The 17,823-nt window shown below is 39.6% G+C and overlaps 1 protein-coding gene across 2 annotated transcripts in view; it reads right to left on the bottom strand.

Moving 5' to 3' along the window:
• Positions 1-15,103, bottom strand: part of FRK (fyn related Src family tyrosine kinase) — a 52,386-nt gene extending 37,283 nt beyond the window's left edge. The window contains exon 1 of one of the 2 annotated variants that reach the window (XM_065681037.1): positions 14,262-15,103. In XM_065681037.1, the coding sequence (XP_065537109.1) occupies positions 14,262-14,692 (431 nt within the window). In that variant the 5' untranslated portion in view covers positions 14,693-15,103. The remainder of the gene's footprint in view (positions 1-14,261) is intronic. The other variant, XM_065681036.1, reaches the window with a different exon arrangement.
• Positions 15,104-17,823: the final 2,720 nt, after the last annotated feature.

The raw sequence follows: 17,823 nt of genomic DNA, 5'->3' as shown, positions 1-17,823 counted from the left end.
CAGCAAAGATCTATGAAAATGACAGAGCAGCATCAGTTTACGTTATGTTTTAGGTAGAAGTATGCTTGAAAGTGACAGTCTGTCTGTAGCAGCAGACTGTAGGTTCCACTGTATTTTTCATATTTCAGAACCACAGTGTGATTTTTCTTTAAATAACCATTACAATGTGAGACAGAGTTTTGGAAAATAACAGATCCCATTTTGATCTTTGTATTTGGATAATATTTTGTTAATGTTCTCATCAACAGATTATAGCTGACTGGTTGGCATTTTTCCATAAACACTAAATTTATATTAGACTTGAGAGAATTTTATTGATGAGATGGCAGAATATAAGGTGATAACAGAAAAGATGTAGAAGCAAGAAAAGGGAAAGAAAATTAAGTTATGGTTCTCCATATAGTTACTAAATAAAATATAGCTTAACTTGTGAATGTGTTCCATTTGAAAATTTTTCACATTTCAGGTTTTTCTGGTTTCTTTTTTTAATGGAGTTTGCATCAAAATGAAAAAAAAAAAAAAATCTTTTTTTTTTTCAGAAGGGATTAAGTTATCTGAAAACAAGATACAGCCAAGCAATACCCTTCATTTTATTTCAGACCATGTTAAATATTTTGATTTGGTAAAAAATTAAAATGGAGGACTCTCGAGAAGCATTGCTATGTCTTTCTTCCAGGAGAAGGGAGTGATTTTTCCTTTCTCTCTTCCCATACTTATTTGATCATGAACATGATCACAAGGAAGTAAGTGGCACATTCATCCTTGAAACAGTGGATCTTTTATAGAATCACCATAGAATCATAGAATGGTTTGTGTTGAAAGGGAACCTAAAGATCATCCAGTTCCAATCCCCCTGCCATTGGCAGGGACACCTTCCATGAGACCAGATTGCTCAAAGCCCCATCCAGCCTGGCCTTGAACACAGCCACAGCTTCTCTGGGCAACCTGTTCCCGTGCCTCACTACCCCCACAGTGAGGAATATCTTCCCAATATCTAATCTAAATCTCCCTTCTGTCAGTTTAAAGCCATTACCCCTTGTCCTGTCACTACTGGCCCCCATAAAAAGTCCCTCTCCAGATTTCTTGTGAGCCCTCTTTAGGTACTGGAAGGGTGCTCTAAGGCCTCTCCGGAGCCTTCTCTTCTCCAGGCTGAACCATCCCAGCTTTCTCAGACTGTTTTAACAGGAGAGGTGCTCCAGCCCCCTGATCATCTTTGTGGCCCTCCTCTGGACTCACTCCAATAGGTCCAAGTCCCTCCTGTGTTGGGGGCCCCAGAGCTGAATGCAGGACTCCAGGTGAGGTCTCATGAGAGCAGTAGAAGAGGAGAATCCTCACCCTCGACCTGCTGGTCACCCTTCTTTTTATGCAGCCTACAATACGGTTGACTTTCTCAGCTGCGAGTGCACGCTGCTGGCTTGTGTTCAGCTTCTTGTCAGCCAACACCCCCACATATTTCTCCTCAGGGATGCTTTCCACTCAGCCTCTATTTGTGCTTGGGACTGCTCAAACCCAAGTGTAGGACCTTGTGTTTTGCCTTGCGGAAGGTTTGTACAGGCCCACCTCTCATGTATCAGGGTCCCTCTGGATGGCATCCCTTCCCTCCAGCGTATCAACCAAACCACACAGCTTGGTGTTACTGGCAAATTTGCTGAGGACGTACTCAATCCCACTGTCCATGTGGCCGACAAAGATGCTGAACAGCACCTGTCCCAGTACCAGCCCCTGAGGAATGCCACTTGCCACTGGCCTCTGCTTAAACTTCGAGATGTTGACTGCAACTCTTTGAGTGCAGCCATCCAGCCAATTCCTTAATCACAGAGTGGCCCATCCACCAAATTCATGCCTCTACAGTTTAGAGACAAGAATGTCTTATGGGACAGTGTCAAATGCCTTGCATAAGTCCAAGTAGATGACATTAGTCACTGTCCCCTTATCCACCAATGCTGTAACCCCATTTTAGAAGGCCACCAAATTTGTCTGGCATAATTTGCCTTTAGTGAAGCCATGTTGGCTGTCACCAGTCACCTCCTTATTTTCCATGTACCTTCGCATAGCTTCCAGGAGGATTTACTTCATGATCTCGCCAGGCACTGAGGTGAGACTGTCCACCCTGTAGTTCCCCAGGTCTTCCTTTATCCCTTTTTAAAAATAGGTGTTATGTTTCCCCTTTTCCAGTCAGTGAGAACTTCACCAGGCTGCCATGACTCCTCAAATATGATGTAGCTTAGTTTCTTCTTCCTCCAGTTCCCTCAGATAACACAGATACTCATCAGGTCCCCTGGACTTGTGCACCTTCAGGTTCCTTAGATGGTATTGAGTCTGGTCTCCTGCAGCACATAGTTCTCCATTCTTCCAGTCCCTGCCTTTGCCTTCTGCAACTTGAGTGGTGTGGCTGGAGCACTTGCTGGTGAAGACTGAGGCAAAAAAGTCATTGATTACCTCAGCCTTCTACATGTCCCGTGTGACCAGTTCTACCATTTCCTTCTGGAGAGGGACAACATTTTCCCTAGTCTTTTTATCACTGACATACCCATAGATTTCCTTGTGGTCCTTGACATCCCTGGCGAGAGTTCATTCTATCAGGGTTTTAGTTTTAAAATGAGCTAAAATGAGGCAATTTAAACCTATTTAAGCCTACGTCTCTAATATACCATAGGCACCATCTTGCTGGGATATACAACATGCATAGATGCTCACATACAGCAATTTGGAGAATGTACCACTGTTACATCAGAGGTACTCCTTTTGGGACTGAATGTACATGAGCAACCACCAAAATTAGGCAGACCCTTTGCTACCATTTGTTTTTAGCAAGAAGGGAAATTTCAGGTTATTGACGGAAAAAAGCTTTATACTTCTAGATTCAAGGACCGGATTCACCACATTTACATTGTGTAGTACCTTTTCTAAAAACATATTTTACTACTCAATGGAATCTTGACTTTAACACTGAACAGTAGCTTACTCCACACAATCCCAATGACTGCAATGTAACTGAAGTAAATGTGTGAAACACCCACCTACCCTTGCAGACTGACCTTGCAGACTGACCTTGCGTATACCTAAGACCCAAAAGGAGCTAAAGATTACACAAACAAATCACTGAGGGAGCCCACCTGAAGAAGCTGCAAGAGATTACTAGCTCATGAGAAGAGGGCAGCAGGTGTATCAAAGAGGACTCTGAGCCTCTGAAGTCTGTTTTAGTCTCAGAAATATCTTTGTTTTGTGTTACTCCATTGTTTTTGTTAGAAATAATAATCTGTGCCCTAAAGAAAGGGTCTGCCAGGGCTTTAGGGACTTGTACAGTAAATAGCTGCGTGGGATTGTTTGGATAAGGTAATGTTCAACAGTGAGTAAGTGTGGGAAAAAACACCACAAAGGTAGGCATTTCCTCTTACACTCTAGAACAAATTTACTGCCTTGTAAACATACACAAAGATTACTTGAGCATTAGCCTAAAACATCCATGACAGGTTCAGTATAAACCTTTCCAGTAAGTACTTCAGTAGGCCATAACTGTACTGTTGTGTGATTCTGTTGTAATTTTTCAATAGTTGATAATAGCTGACTGTGCTTCAAATATGGAAATTAATTTGCACTGAGTCTTTGCGATAACAAACCATTGTGCTTTTGGCTACTCTTGTACCCTGTAATGACTGGAAAGTGACTATTTCTCCTGTAGGGATAGTATTACAATGCCTAGTGCATGAAATCTGCAAATTAACATAGCTCAAACAATGCTAGTTTCACTGCAGAACAGGAACAACAGATAACAAACCAGCAACCAAACCACAGTCTGATAGAGTTAATTTGCAGAAATCTCTATAAATAAATCTCATCCTTTGAGTCCCAACTTTTCTATTATGTAATTAATTTCAACATTTGCATTCATTATCCATAATATTGTCATCTGCATACTGTATCATTTAAACTACTCTGAAGTTTTTCTATATGAGAAAATAAGTGGTACATTAAGGTGATATCATATTCCTTATTCTGTGGTGATTTAGTTACATAAGTCCCTGGTATTTGTCCAACTTAAGAGACTAAATTCAATCATCAAAGTTTGCTCCCATTAGTGGTTTTGTACCTAGATAAGGATTTCATTGCATTTAAAAGTTGTTCTAAATCAACTTGTCTTTGAGGTTAATGAAAGGCTACCATCGGCTTTAATGGGCATTGCTTTGGATGTTGGGTGTGAAATACAGCCATATAATCACCTCCCCCTTAAAAAATGTAAACTATGTTCCTCAGATCCTATTTCTGCTGGATAGGGTTTTCCAAATAGCATTGTAAAATCTTTCATCAATGCTAGCAGTACCTGTATGCATTTGTTAACACAAATGAACAAAAGTACTGATTTACTACCATAATATACTCTAAAAGTAGCAATAACTCTGCTATTCATAACAACTGAGGAATAAAGCTGAAACCTTGAGGTAGCCTTAATGTTAACATGGTACAGAGAACACAAAAAACATCAACAGATTTACTATTAAGGTAAACTCAAAAGGACAAGAGAATGTTCAATCATACATTCACTTAAAAACATTACAGCTTCCAAAAGCATTCAATTGATTTTCTTGAGAAAATCATTCCTGAGAAATTATTTCCTTTTCTCCCATGGAAACTCACCTCAGTACAGAAATAATGAAGAAACCACTGGAAAGAAAAAGCCCCAACTTACCTGCACAGGACACTGGTGTCAGAGGAGATCTCTCCTTCCATTTTGTGCCAAGCTCTCTTTTGGACATTCACTTGGGCACACTCAACCTATCGCCAGCAGCCTGAGCACACTCCTATCCTCTCTCAAGTCAGCTTTCACTGGAGAACAACCAGGTCACTCTTGTCCCCAGGAGTCACAAAAAAGAACTGTGCAGTCTGGCACTCCCAGGTGACCCTCAGCCACACAACAGAATGATTCCTTCAGATGGTGACAAATTTCTTAACCAAATGGTCTCCATGTTTTCAGGGCAACCTTTTCAGGATGAAAGATGGGAAGGGTGGCGCACTAGAGACACCTTTAACTTCAAGAAATAAAGCACATCAAATTCCTTATCAGTCTGTATATTATCAGCCCAAAACCCACACACATGGCTCTTTTGGAAGAGATCACAACACCATGTCAGAAAGGTATATCAGCATCAAAAGAAGTTTCTAGGTGATTTTTCAAACATTTTAGCTCTGTAATAAGAACAAGATCTCATTTTCTCTTTTTTTTCCTTGCAGGAATTCAGAAAACTAATCATTATCTTTCCAAACTAATCAAGTTGTCATTCTGGAACAGCAAAAAACATCAGGTGACTTTCTATGGATAAAAATGATACTGATTCATCCATGTCAGTGGCTGAGAATATACATACACGTCTAAGCATAAATCTGCAGGCGTCTGAGAAAAGCATGCAATGAAAGAAATAGAAAGCCAAGACACTCTTTTTTGAAGCAGAGGTAAAGACGAGCACTAAGGGGATTTGGGAGCAACAACTTCCTCCAGCTGTTGCATTCCACGGACCTCCTGCTCAGCCACTGGACCCCAAACTGAGGGACACAGGGTGTCTGCCCATGCTGAGGAATGTGGCTGGTGCTTTCCCATTTGCAGGTTCAATCAGTGGTGAAGATGGGTATGCGTCTCAGCGACACACAGACACACAGAGGGGTCACTGACATGGCCAGTCACACAGTCTGCCACAGAGAAGCTGTTGCCTTCAACAGCACCCATGTAGGTGCTCACAGGACTCACAAAGAACACAAGTACAGTCCCTTCCTCCTCCGCTTCAGCTGGCAGAGCTAGAAGGTCACTAGTGATGGCATACACACCTCTCTCTAGATTCACAAACACAAGCACATTTGCAGATCCCCCCCTTCAAATACCAGCACAGACCAACATGTACCAGCTTCATCCAACAACCCTGACCTGATCCCAGCCTCTCCTACCCACACTCGTCTCACACAAGAAGGTCCCCCCAGCAGCTGAATTTGAGACATACCCCATTGGCTGGTGGCTGAGAACTCTACCCACTCCAGCATCTGGCATTGAGACCTGACTCACTCCAGCAGCTGACACAACAGGCCAGGGCACCTACACCCTCACTCTGACTTCAGTTGCTGGCCCAGTACCCAGTCACACAAGTCCCCACATAGCTGACAGTCCTTGCAGCACTCACCCATGGGACAGAGAGTAAGGTTACACTCTTAGGAAGTCAAGAGGGCAACAGAGAGATAGTCAAGAAAGGATATAATGAGAAGACAGAATGTGGTAACCAGGCATAGAGCTCAGCTGGGCAAATGTACTGACTATTCCCATATGATTTTACACGTGAACAGCATCTCTTATACCCCTTTCTGTCAAGCCCCTCTTTATTCCTATCTGATCCTTTTCCCCCAAACCTTGTTTTAACACTTGACAGAGCTCCACAAACCCCTCCAACATCCTGGACTCACAGGTGTGTATCGCTATTGGTTGCAAAGTCCAAGTTTGCATGCCGTTTCTTGATAGCACATCAGTTAGTGTGACTGAGTGGGTTTATTTCTGATTATTGTCTTTGTTAACATTAATCGGTCAGGTTTGGTGTCTCTGTGTGTTTTGTTATGGACAAAGTCCCCTGATAGTCTTGCTGAAAAAGAAACATTCTCACACTCCACATACCCTTATCAGTGCATGTGACTGAGCAGGCTTGTCCTCATCACCACCTCCCTCCTCACATGTCCCTCAAGTTTGTCTCTGCAGGTTCTTGTGTAGGGCTTCTTTCACCACATACCTTAGGGGAACAGAGATTCCTTCCATATACCCTTATAGGGATTTCCACTAACTGAAAAGATTAGTAATTTCAAAGGACTGAAAAGATTAGCAGTTTCAAAAGACCGAGGTTTGTGAGTTCTTATAATTTCTGAAATCCATGGTATATATTAATTTCCACATGTGAGTCTTAGAGGGCTTTTTTACCTCTTCTTTTGCAGTGAGGTTTAAAAAAGTGTGCTGAAAAAATCATTTGTGGTATAAATACTGAAAAATTTTATTAATTTAACTAGCAATGTATCTGCTTTAGTGAGAGAAAGCTAAGGGAAAATGTTTACCGATGTTACTGCAGATAAATTTGTAATGCAAAATACAGATTATAGAGTAGTCTGCATACAAATAATGAAAATGTCAATTAGTGCAATCCTTTATGGAAACATCACTTATTATTTAATTCACTCCTTTGTTTTTCCAATTTTTATTAAGATCAGTGTACCAGCATAGAAAAAAAATGCATTTCTGTTTGATTAAAGTGATAAAGAAAAGGAATGTGTTCATGATCAATATTTTGTTTGATCTTCTGAAAAGCTATTTCTAGATGAATCCTAGGCATGTCTGGAGAATTGAAAACTGCAAAGATGTGGATTTCCATTTTAATGTCTTGTAACTCAGGTTTCTTTACACAGTTATGAGGTGCAAACCTGCATGTCAACATTTAAGAAAATGCCAGTGAGGAATAAGCTTCTTAACTAAAGAAGTTTAATCTCTTATTTTTAAAGTTCTAACACAGGAAGGGGTCATCAAATATGTCCCATACAGTTCTATTTAAAAACCACTGAAAACTCTTTTTTCTTCCTATATGTAGTAGTAAATATGTAATATTTCATCTTTTTTTAAATAGTACCTAATAAAGTATATATATTGCTATGCATATCTTGCTTGCATAATTTGAAAAGGAACAAAATATTTTATTACAGAAAAGTATCTGAATCCTGATTGATCATATTTTCTCTACTAAGCTGTTTTACAATTCAAGTGTAGGTAAATTTTTTGTTGTCTAAACCAGGCTATAGAAAGCTGCATCATTATTATGTTTGCCCAAGGCATCTCTGCTATGACCTCATGCTAGAAGACAATGTGTGTAAAATAATACCAGGACACACCCTGGGTTTAGTTCTGTATCTATCTTTGATAGGAAGCAAAATGAATTGACAGGTAAATCCATGAGGGTAAACTCACTGAGGTCTGCAGCCCGGGCTGACTCAGCTTGGTTAGGGTAGATGGGGCAGGCAGGTGCGGTCTGTAAAAACCGATCCTTGAATTTGACAGGGACCTGTGCAGTTCTATAATTTCCTTTTATGCCTATTTATTTTGATCTTGGGTCTTTTTGAGTCACTCATGATTAAGCAAGCAGTAATCCAGAGAGAAGAAAGTCAAACACTTGTTTAGGAATACAAAACTTTTTGCAGGGATGATAGGAGTTTCTGTGGGGTTTGGATTTTGGTTTCTGTCGTTTCATTGTGGATTTGGGCTTTTTTCCTAAAAGCTTGGTCACTGCCCACAGGCACTGATAAAGAATTGTGCAGTGTCAACACCTACACTTTTGCTAAACAGATTTGACAATAGATCAGTAATTAGATATGGCAGCGATGTACCCTCTGACATTGCTTATACAATAGTTCCAGCCTCTGGTGAAGTGCAGAGGGAACAGAACAAAGAAAGTGGACAGGCCTGTGGACTTTTCATAAAATCCTGTCTTAAACACAATAATGGGGGTAGAGGGGTCATTGATCTGACCGTGAAGGATATCTTTCGTGTTTTTATGACTTAATCTCTTCAATACAGGTATGATCCTACACCAAGAAAGCCCCAAAGTCTTCTAAAAACCAACAGTGCTTTTTACATGTTAGAAAATGATTCTTCACAGAGATATATGACCTAGTTTGTTTAAAATCAACCCAGCTTTAGAACTTTTAGCCTGGCTGAACTGTTGGTTACTGTTTTCCAGTTCTAAACCTACTCAAAGATCAGTCAGCTCTGCACAGCTCTCTATTGTGCTACACAGACAGCCATCAAAGGCAACTATTAAGGAAAGAGTAACCATTGTACAATACCTGGCAAATGTTTTTACAACAACATCGCTCAAAACCAACTAATCTATGCTAGCAGGCACAATGCTAATTCCTACTAAGTCTGAGGAAAAAACATCAAAAAGGACTATTGAGATATTCTGTCCACTATATGGTCTTTCTTTTTTTCTAAAAGGCACTGTAAAGGCCACCTGGGTTTCACAGTACAGTAAGAAAAACTAACTGGCTATGTTTGTAGGTTTTAAGGGCATTGCTTCTGGTCTTCCCATGAATTATTATCAAATCTTTCACAACAGGGTAATGGAAACTACTATATCATTAAATGTACACACTAATTTCAAATAAAAATAAGGTAGGAAGAATGTTCCTTCATTTCTCAGAATTTAAATAGGCAAGGTTGTATATTTAGAAAATCACATGGCCGGAAAATAGGTGACTTAAATTAGATACATTTACATGAATTGCCCATCTATAATGCCATTCCTTCCAGGTTTCTGAGCAGAGACACACATTTTCTGGACATGGTTATACACATGGATGTCTAAATACTTCTGGCACTTGACAAAATCTGACATTTCACAATACTGTAAATTACCTCCTTTTCAGTGTTTCTTGACATATTTAAGAAATGAGGAAAACTGAAGACAAAGTTTGAGAGATACTTGAAGACAGCACTGGAATGCTCAACCACAAGTAAAGAAGTAATTAAATTTGTTATCTTTCTATAGTATTCAATCATTTAAATTCAAAAAAGGCACTCCAAAACATGCATGGCAGTTCCAAACTTTGGGTACCTGAGATGCTATAAACACAAGGTCAAAATACTTCAAAATCATGATCTTCTGGGTTTCCAATACACACGTATTTTCACAGGGCTGTTTTGCACGGTCTTAAAAGTATCAGTCTCACAAACTTTATCTATGGTGTGTATGTACATGTGTATGCACACACAAAAGTACACACATAAAATATATCAAATGAAAGAAAAGACGCAATTTCAAATTAAAAAAAAAGATGGAATTTCAAATGAGTTCACATGCTACTATTTCAATGATTTATAATAAATACATATTTTGATGATAAACAAACCTTTTCTACCAAAACCTATATGACAATAGCTTTTGTATTTAATGTTAACAGGATCCAAGAATATGAGAATAACCTTCTACTACTTTGCGTAGTCATGTAAGCAATAAGCAGTTCTAATATAAGGGTTAGATGCTGATGGTCTCTTCAGGAGTTTGTACTGTAATAGAGAGAGAAATTATGAGACTAAGAGAGAGGGAGTGCACAGAACAGAAACCACAGTGGATTACATTCAGTTTTCTGAGCTGCTCAGCAGAATCTAAGGTTTCCTTTTAAAAAGGGTCTCCAGATATATTTTGGCTCTAAATACCACTTTGAAAGATGACCTACATAAACTAAAGATACCCCATCAACCTGACTTTGCAGAGAGTCTGAAACACATCAGCCCAGGGAATGCTTTATTGTTCACATACAGTAACTCAGATTCAGTGTATGAAATAGTTAAAGCTGAGCCAGGTCACAGAAGGTGATTGACAAAAATAACCTATAAGTCATTTCTACTTTCAAAGAGTTGCTTAAAATGCTCATTGTGGAATTGACTAGTGAGGTTTCATTGATTAGGTCTGGGGCTCAGTTTCCACCATCTGGGAAATATCTATGTAAGAAATCTCTCTGAAATATGGAATGTTTCTGAAACTGGCAAAAGTTTAAAGTAATCTCTGCGATCTTCTTTGACCTAATCTACTACAAATTTGTGTGGATTTACTTCCCTCAGCACAGCAGTCTTGTGTTAATAATGTTGGCATGAACATGTGCATGAAATTTACTTTCAATAAACAGCCAACTGGTCCATCAGGATGGCAGGCAAGATCCCCTCTAAGAACACTCTTCCCTTTTTCTAGAAATAAAGAACTCATGACACTCCTGCAGTGAGTTCTTTTTGTTTGGTTGTTTTGTTTGGGTTTGGTTTTTTTTTTTTCTTCAATACAATTAACTGTACAGCTGGGCTGTATTTGTTGTCCGTAACAATTTCTACTATGTCATTTTCTTGTTTAGTTAAAACAACTGGCAATAATAAAATAAGGGCAGGTGAATGCATTACTATGGTTCCTGTTTATAGTGCAGAAAAGCAAGCACAGAAAGAACACAGACATAGAAAGGTCAAACTCCTTGCCAAAGAAATTTATTTCATTAAATTCATATTCTGGTGTTAATCGAATTGCTCTTTGCTGGACATGCAAGTTGAATTATGTGCTTAAACTCAGAAAGAAGAGCATTCTTATGCTATCGGATAAGGCAGATACAACCTCACTCAAACGTCCTTAGAAATGAAAAATCTGTCTGGCTTGTGGTCTTAACTGCAATCTGCGATGCAGAGAGAAGAAAAGCACTAAGTGTTCTCACAGTTGCTAATTTATCATTAGCACAGCCTGCATCTGCTTTTGGTCAGATATTAAGTAAAATAACAATTTTGTAGTAACAGATTTATTTTCTCATGAACTGAAAGTTCTCTTTGTGACTATGATCTGGTAGACAAATGCTTCCCCTGCCTGGCTACCTTGTCTCACCTATTCCAGGTAGGGCCAGGAAAACACACCTGTCTTCAGAGACACTAGGCACAATCACTTCACAATACCTCCACCTGACAGGTTGTTGTTAGTATAAGGAGCACTGCAGGTGCTAGAAAAGATCAGCAATAAGAAGATGCTTTACTGGTAAATATAAAAATGAAGAGTCTTGTTTCCTCAGTCTGTCCAAAACAACCTTCATGGTAGCAGGTGTGCATTCCTTGGACTTATTTAATCTCATGTAGTACACATTTGGACTGCAATGCTGCAGCAGGCAAAACCCAAGCCATGGATTTACCTTTTTGTCACCTTCTCCTATTCACACAGATTGTTAATGGTTTTATCCAAGTGATTCACACTGGAAGAGATCACTCAAGCCAAAGAGGAACTTTTTTTTAACACGATATTATGCATAAACAAGAAGTGTTGGACTTTTGGCATAAGTTGTTGTTATATTATATAATACAAATATGTTAGCAACATGTAGTATAAACAAAGTCTTCCTTCAATTTTAGCATACAATTTCTGCCAATAAACTTTGGTCTGAGGAGAGCAACTCAGTAAAGAAATCTCATTCTTTCTCAGTTCTGATGGAACATTCTGATAGCCAAGGATACATGAAAATTTCCTCTTATAAATAGTATTTAATTATTATTTTCCTCAGTCTGGAGATACTGCACATCCTTTCTGCCCTTTCATCCAGTTATTTATCACCTTATCAGCACTACATCAGTCATATTGCATGGAGTCAAAGAGACTTCCAGGAAGAAAAACTGTTATCCAAATGAAGACAAGGAAGAAGTTTCTCACTTTTCTTCTTACTTTACTTCATTCTCTTTTATACCAAAGAAAAGTTCAAGAAAGACTTTCTCCTTGAAAAAAAAATCACAGGTGCTTCAGCTAGGAAGAAGGTGATGAAAAGGAATTCTTGGAAGAAGTTGTAGAAAGGAATATTCCAACTGGATACAAAGCAAAAAAAATCCTCACTAAAAGTGGGAGAGGGAATGCCCAACTAAGCAAACGGGTCTAATTTTATTTTAGCCATGTTTGAGTTTGGAGAATGATTTAAAATGTCTTTCAGAGGCCCTTTCCACTCTGAGTTAGCCTATGGTTATATGTGTGTGGCGTGACAGCAATTTTGTATACGTAAGAAGACCACTAAAGCCAACTTATTCAGAAGGTAATCTGAGAAAAGACAACATATTTAGCCAGATTAACTTTGGTATGAAACTAAAAAGAGCTGTAAAAGCTCTCCATTTTCTTCTCTCCAATGTTCTAGAAACCGATAAAAAAATCTTTTGCCAAAACTTAGTCTTTATTAAAAAAGAGAGAATGTATATAAAAGGAGTAAAATAAAATCAAATCGATTCTGTAACAAGGAAACAACAAAGGTTATCAACAATGCACTTTAGCAAACTTAACTTTGTATTTGATGCTGTAGGTACAGAAAGATAAGAGGGACTTTAAAAACTGAGTGTTGTACAACTGAGCAAAATTACTTTCAAAGTATTAACAGCAAGCAGAAATCTTAGATGACTTGTAATAAAACTAGTTCTTGAAAGAGAGCAAAGGCCAAGCTGAGCTGAATTAGAGCCTACAACCATTTCTCTAGTGGTTCAGAAAATGCCATCCCTACAGATTAATTTCTGCAATTGGAAGAATTCTTCTGAACATTGAAAGGGTTGTCTGCCTGAATACAGAAATAGAAACAGCTGGTCAGACTCCAGAAATTAAGGTCTTCAGGTTAGAGAGGAATCTTACAGTAGCCCTAAGACGCCTCTAGCACAGCTGATAAAAGACTGGCATAATTATACCTGAGATAGTTTTCCTAGCCCTTGGCACTATGGTGGGCAGATCACATCAGAGCTTATGTTTCAGGTCCAAATGAGATTTAACTGAAAAGCTGCATCATCCCCCTAAAGTCAACATTAATTCTGAGACTAGTAATGAATGCTATTTCTCCTGTCTCTTTCCACACGTATAACTTCTGCCAAAACATACCTCTGGAACTGCAGTCAGACCTATTTAAGCAAACACTGCCTCTGACTGCAAAACACAAAAATAACTCTGCATCCCAGGCTGACTCAGACCTTACTCATCCTCACTAGGGAGCTAAGTAACCGATTTTGTGTGATTTCTGCTCTAGTTCAGAATATTAAATAAGATTGGACATGTTTTGACGGGGCAGAAAAACATGGACTGCATAATTAAACTCCATGAAAGTTTAAAAAATTAAATTTGTATTCTATTGCTATATCCACTCTTTTGTCCTCTGCAGTACTTACTCCAATTTAGTTTCTCCTGAGAGCAGAGGTTTGCCTCCAAAGAAGAAAAAAGTAATGCAGAGAAAGCCATTAAAAACTTAGCTGTTTGAGACCCAGCATTTGTAAGAAGGTGTAAAGGCAGCTTCCTAAAAAGGACTAATTAATAACTTCGCAGCTGGCTAGGCTGAAAACTGTTTAGGACAGGGGGCATCTCCTTGCACTCTTTGGGAAGCATCCGAAAGACTCCTACTGTTATGCAAACAAAAATAATGAACCATGGCAGTGGTAACCCACCTGATATTCCCAGGCACTTCTCAAACATGTGATTAGGGTATATCAGAAAGGGAAATTATTGAAACCAAACCAAAACCTTCAATACTCTGCATTTTGTAATTTATTTTCTTGTGACAACAGTGTCCTTCCCCTGAACGTGTCAACTACAGCTATCACTGGTAGGACCACTAGAGGCTGACTATGGCAGGGTGTTCCCCAGCAAGAGAAAGGCCATAACTTCCCGTCCCAGTCCTATTTAACCTGACAGAAAAGATACTGTGCTGTGCTTTACATGGGTACTCACGGCTCAGCTTGGATGCTCTGGTCAGCAGCTATGTAGTTGGCAGGGATGTAGCCCTGGAGCTTGCGGCCAGGACAGACTGACCCTGTAGGCAGGAGTAGCCTAGCATACCACCAGCCCTCATGGGATGCATCCAGCACTTTAAGCTTATCCCCAGCGTGGAAGCTCAAGTCCTCCTCAGTGCGAGCCTCATAGTCGAAGAGTGCCACAAATGTGCAAATATTCACCAGATGCTGGCCAGGCAGTGGAGGTAAAGGTTTCTGCTTTATCTTACTCTCTCTGTCATTCTGTCCTGTTTGGCAGTCATCTTTTACCACAGCAAGGTTGGTGAAGACTTGGCCAGGTTTCTCATCCTGCTCACCATCTCTCCCTGAGAATAAGAATGGGATGTAGGGTTCCAAACAGGCACAGTGCTTCTGACAAAAGTTTCCCATCCTGTTTTCTTGTGCCTTCCTCTGCTTCTAGTTTTCTTTCTGTTTTCCCAGTTGCAATACCCTTAGACCAATTTTTGCACCATCAACATTTTAGCATTTTGCAAGATTTCTTCTCTCCCTCCTGCTTTGGCACAAAATGAAACAACTCTTGGCACAGCTGGAAGCTTCTCTCTGAGGACCACTGAGAGCTCATTACAGGCAGCTCCTGGAGCGGGACTGAAACCTGAATATTCCAGTGCTGGAGGCACATGCGGAGGGAATTTCTCACTTCCTCTTCAGAACAGGAAAGCTGTGCTAGGCTTAGCTCCAGGAACCATGGGGGAGCATGGAGCCTCTTCTCCCACAGCAAAATAACAAAGTCAGAACATCTAAGCACGGGAGGCTTCTCAACTCTTATTACTTGGGATGGGTGTTTTCTTATCTCAGATAGGGTCCTGTCATCTGATCAACAGTGAACGCCTGTAAAGTCTGTTCTGGTAATGATTAACTAAGCTGACCTGCCTGTTTCCTTAGCAGTCTCTGACGTGGACAGCCTGAATATTTCTCTTTGTTTCCTGGTTTGCACTGGTTTCGGTTCCTGGAGGGAAGCCTTTGCTCGCCTGAGGCTGGCAGACGCCCTCACCTGGACTGCATCTTCTGCTCTCACTCACACTCAGACACTTTCCCCAGCTGATCACTTGCCTTTCAAACCAGTTCTCTGGCTTTTCCTTTTACTGAGTTCGGTTTGGCACTTCTTACAGGGCACCTCTTACATGGGGCTTACAGTAATACAGCAATAGATTTTAATTCATTCCTTATTCTTCATTTTAATGGAACAAAGGCACTTGCAAAAACAATGTTGCTCTAGATGGTTGGCTAATTATATCAACCACATATAAAGTGATAGCTGCCTTCAGTCACCATACAAGCTAATAAAACTACATTGACCAATATATTTCCATTTCTAAAACACCTATAAACTAGCATACAGACATCCAGATACTGTTGTGGCAAAGCAGCCTGGTGAGCTGACTGCCACATCCCAGTAGCTCAGCCCAAGCTTTAAAACAACTCGAAATCGCCATAGCCTGGGGAACATGCAATGCTTGTGTCAGGAAGCACAGGAGATAACGTACCTGAGTAATGCAGTGGCATTTCAGTAAGAAGCAAACTCTTCCAGACGAGACATCAATCAAAACCTACACATAGACCTATAGCTTCCTGGTGATAAAGAAAGCTGGCTCCTTTCCCCTGTCCTGCAGGAATAACTGCTGTTTTCCTAAACCATTTACACGTATCTCCCAGCTCCATTTAGAGCTTCTGGCTTCTGTTGCTTTACTAGAAAGAAAAGCCAACTAAACCACTTAGAAACCAAAGCCACTTGTTTTCATTATGTGTCTCAGTCCTCTAAATGAGGAGACCAGTGGCACAGGCAGAAGCCTACTGATGGACTTGGAGTTGTGGAACGACTGAAAGAAGTTTCCACTGAAAATTCATCACTTTCTGGTGCATCTCCACTCAAAAGGGATGGGGAACTGCTTACCTACTCCTGTTCTGCAGTGCTGAAAAAGACATTGAATAAAGATGAAAGTACTATACATGTTAAGTGATCAATAAACCTCACAATCTGTAGTGAACCCTTTGGGTCTGGTAAAAAAAAGGCATACTGATTTTGCAGATTATGAAAATTTTATTTGGCTTCTGAAGCAACACTGGAGATTATTTTTTCTCTACAGCAATTATTAGTCACTACCCAGATCAATAACAACAGAGATACACAAGATATATTTTCTTTTCTTGGCTCTGAAGGACAATATGTAAAGTCAGGAAAGGCCTGTGTTGAAAAAGAAACTACCTTCATTACTCTTGTTTAAAGAATTGTCTATATTTACTAAAATCAGAAAATACTAGAAAAATGTATTAAATCTGGGGTTTTTTTCTGTTTGACTATTGATTGGATTTTCCTGTAGTTTTGTGGTTCTGGCAACTTGGGCATTAATCCCGCAAAGATTTGCATACACATGTACTGCACAGAATAGTTTCATCATGACAATAGAGCTACTTCAGTTGTAGAGAATCAATTTCATGTATGGTTCTTTTCAGGTTCAAGACCCATATTTATACTCAGGTACCAATATGAATACACATTAGAAATCACACTGCATTCACTGAGACCACTCAGATAAATATTTGTAACTTTAGGTAGAATGGGGCTTAAGCCTACCAATATTTGTATCTTACCTAAAATAAACCCAGGCATTAAATTGATCTTGTCTCCAAATTTATGGCCCTGCTTGGCTTTACAAGACCAGAAAGACTTTTGCTGGAAGTGATCAATAACCATAAATCAGATTGCTTCCCAACCAACTCTTCAGGATCAGTTCTATGAAACAAGTAGTCTTTAACAAATAGCCATGAAATGCAGCAGTCAGATTAAAAACTCTCCTCAAAAAGAGAGAGGAGTGTGGTTACTGAGAAATGCTTAGCAGATTCCGAAGCCTGTATGGGGCAGGACTGTGGCTGAGCTGTGGTGGCTATGCTGAAGTAGTGCCTCTGCAAGGCTTTGTTCCCATCCTGGTGACTTCATCGAGGATTTTCTGAATTTCTGAAAATAAAGCAGTACTCTATCTCTTAGAGACGATATAATTTTATCCCAGGCAAGAAAAAATTAACAGGTAATAAATATTGTTCTTGCTGGTTCTACTGAAAAAAAAAACCCAAGCCCAACTGAGAAATCCCATGATCCTAATTTTCATGCTCACAGTTTGGAATAAATTAGGATAATCATGTATATTATGGGGCTTTTTGATATAAACTGTTGTTTGAATCCTCCCCACTGGTATTACATATAATTTTACAGGATAATCTTTGCAGCACCTATTTCTGGACTTAATTTAGTTTTGTTGCTTTGCATTCTGCTATATTTTCTTTTTTTCAGAGGAGGCCAAACAGATCTGTATTGCTTACTGGCCTTCTATTCTTTAATTAATTTGTTTTGGAGGCTGAGTGTCAAACCAGAAATCGTCCAAATAAATAAGCTACTGGATGTAAAGTGTCTGTGACTTAATCAGATATATTGATGAATTTTATTAGCAAAAATGCTTTCAGAAGGACAGAAGAATCTCACCTCATTCTTACAGCCAGCAACAGCT

Source organism: Lathamus discolor, chromosome 5 (assembly GCF_037157495.1).
Source record: "Lathamus discolor isolate bLatDis1 chromosome 5, bLatDis1.hap1, whole genome shotgun sequence".
Classification (NCBI taxonomy): Eukaryota; Metazoa; Chordata; class Aves; order Psittaciformes; family Psittacidae; genus Lathamus; species Lathamus discolor.
Note: the sequence above shows the minus strand (reverse complement) of the source record. Positions and strands in the feature narration are given on the sequence as shown.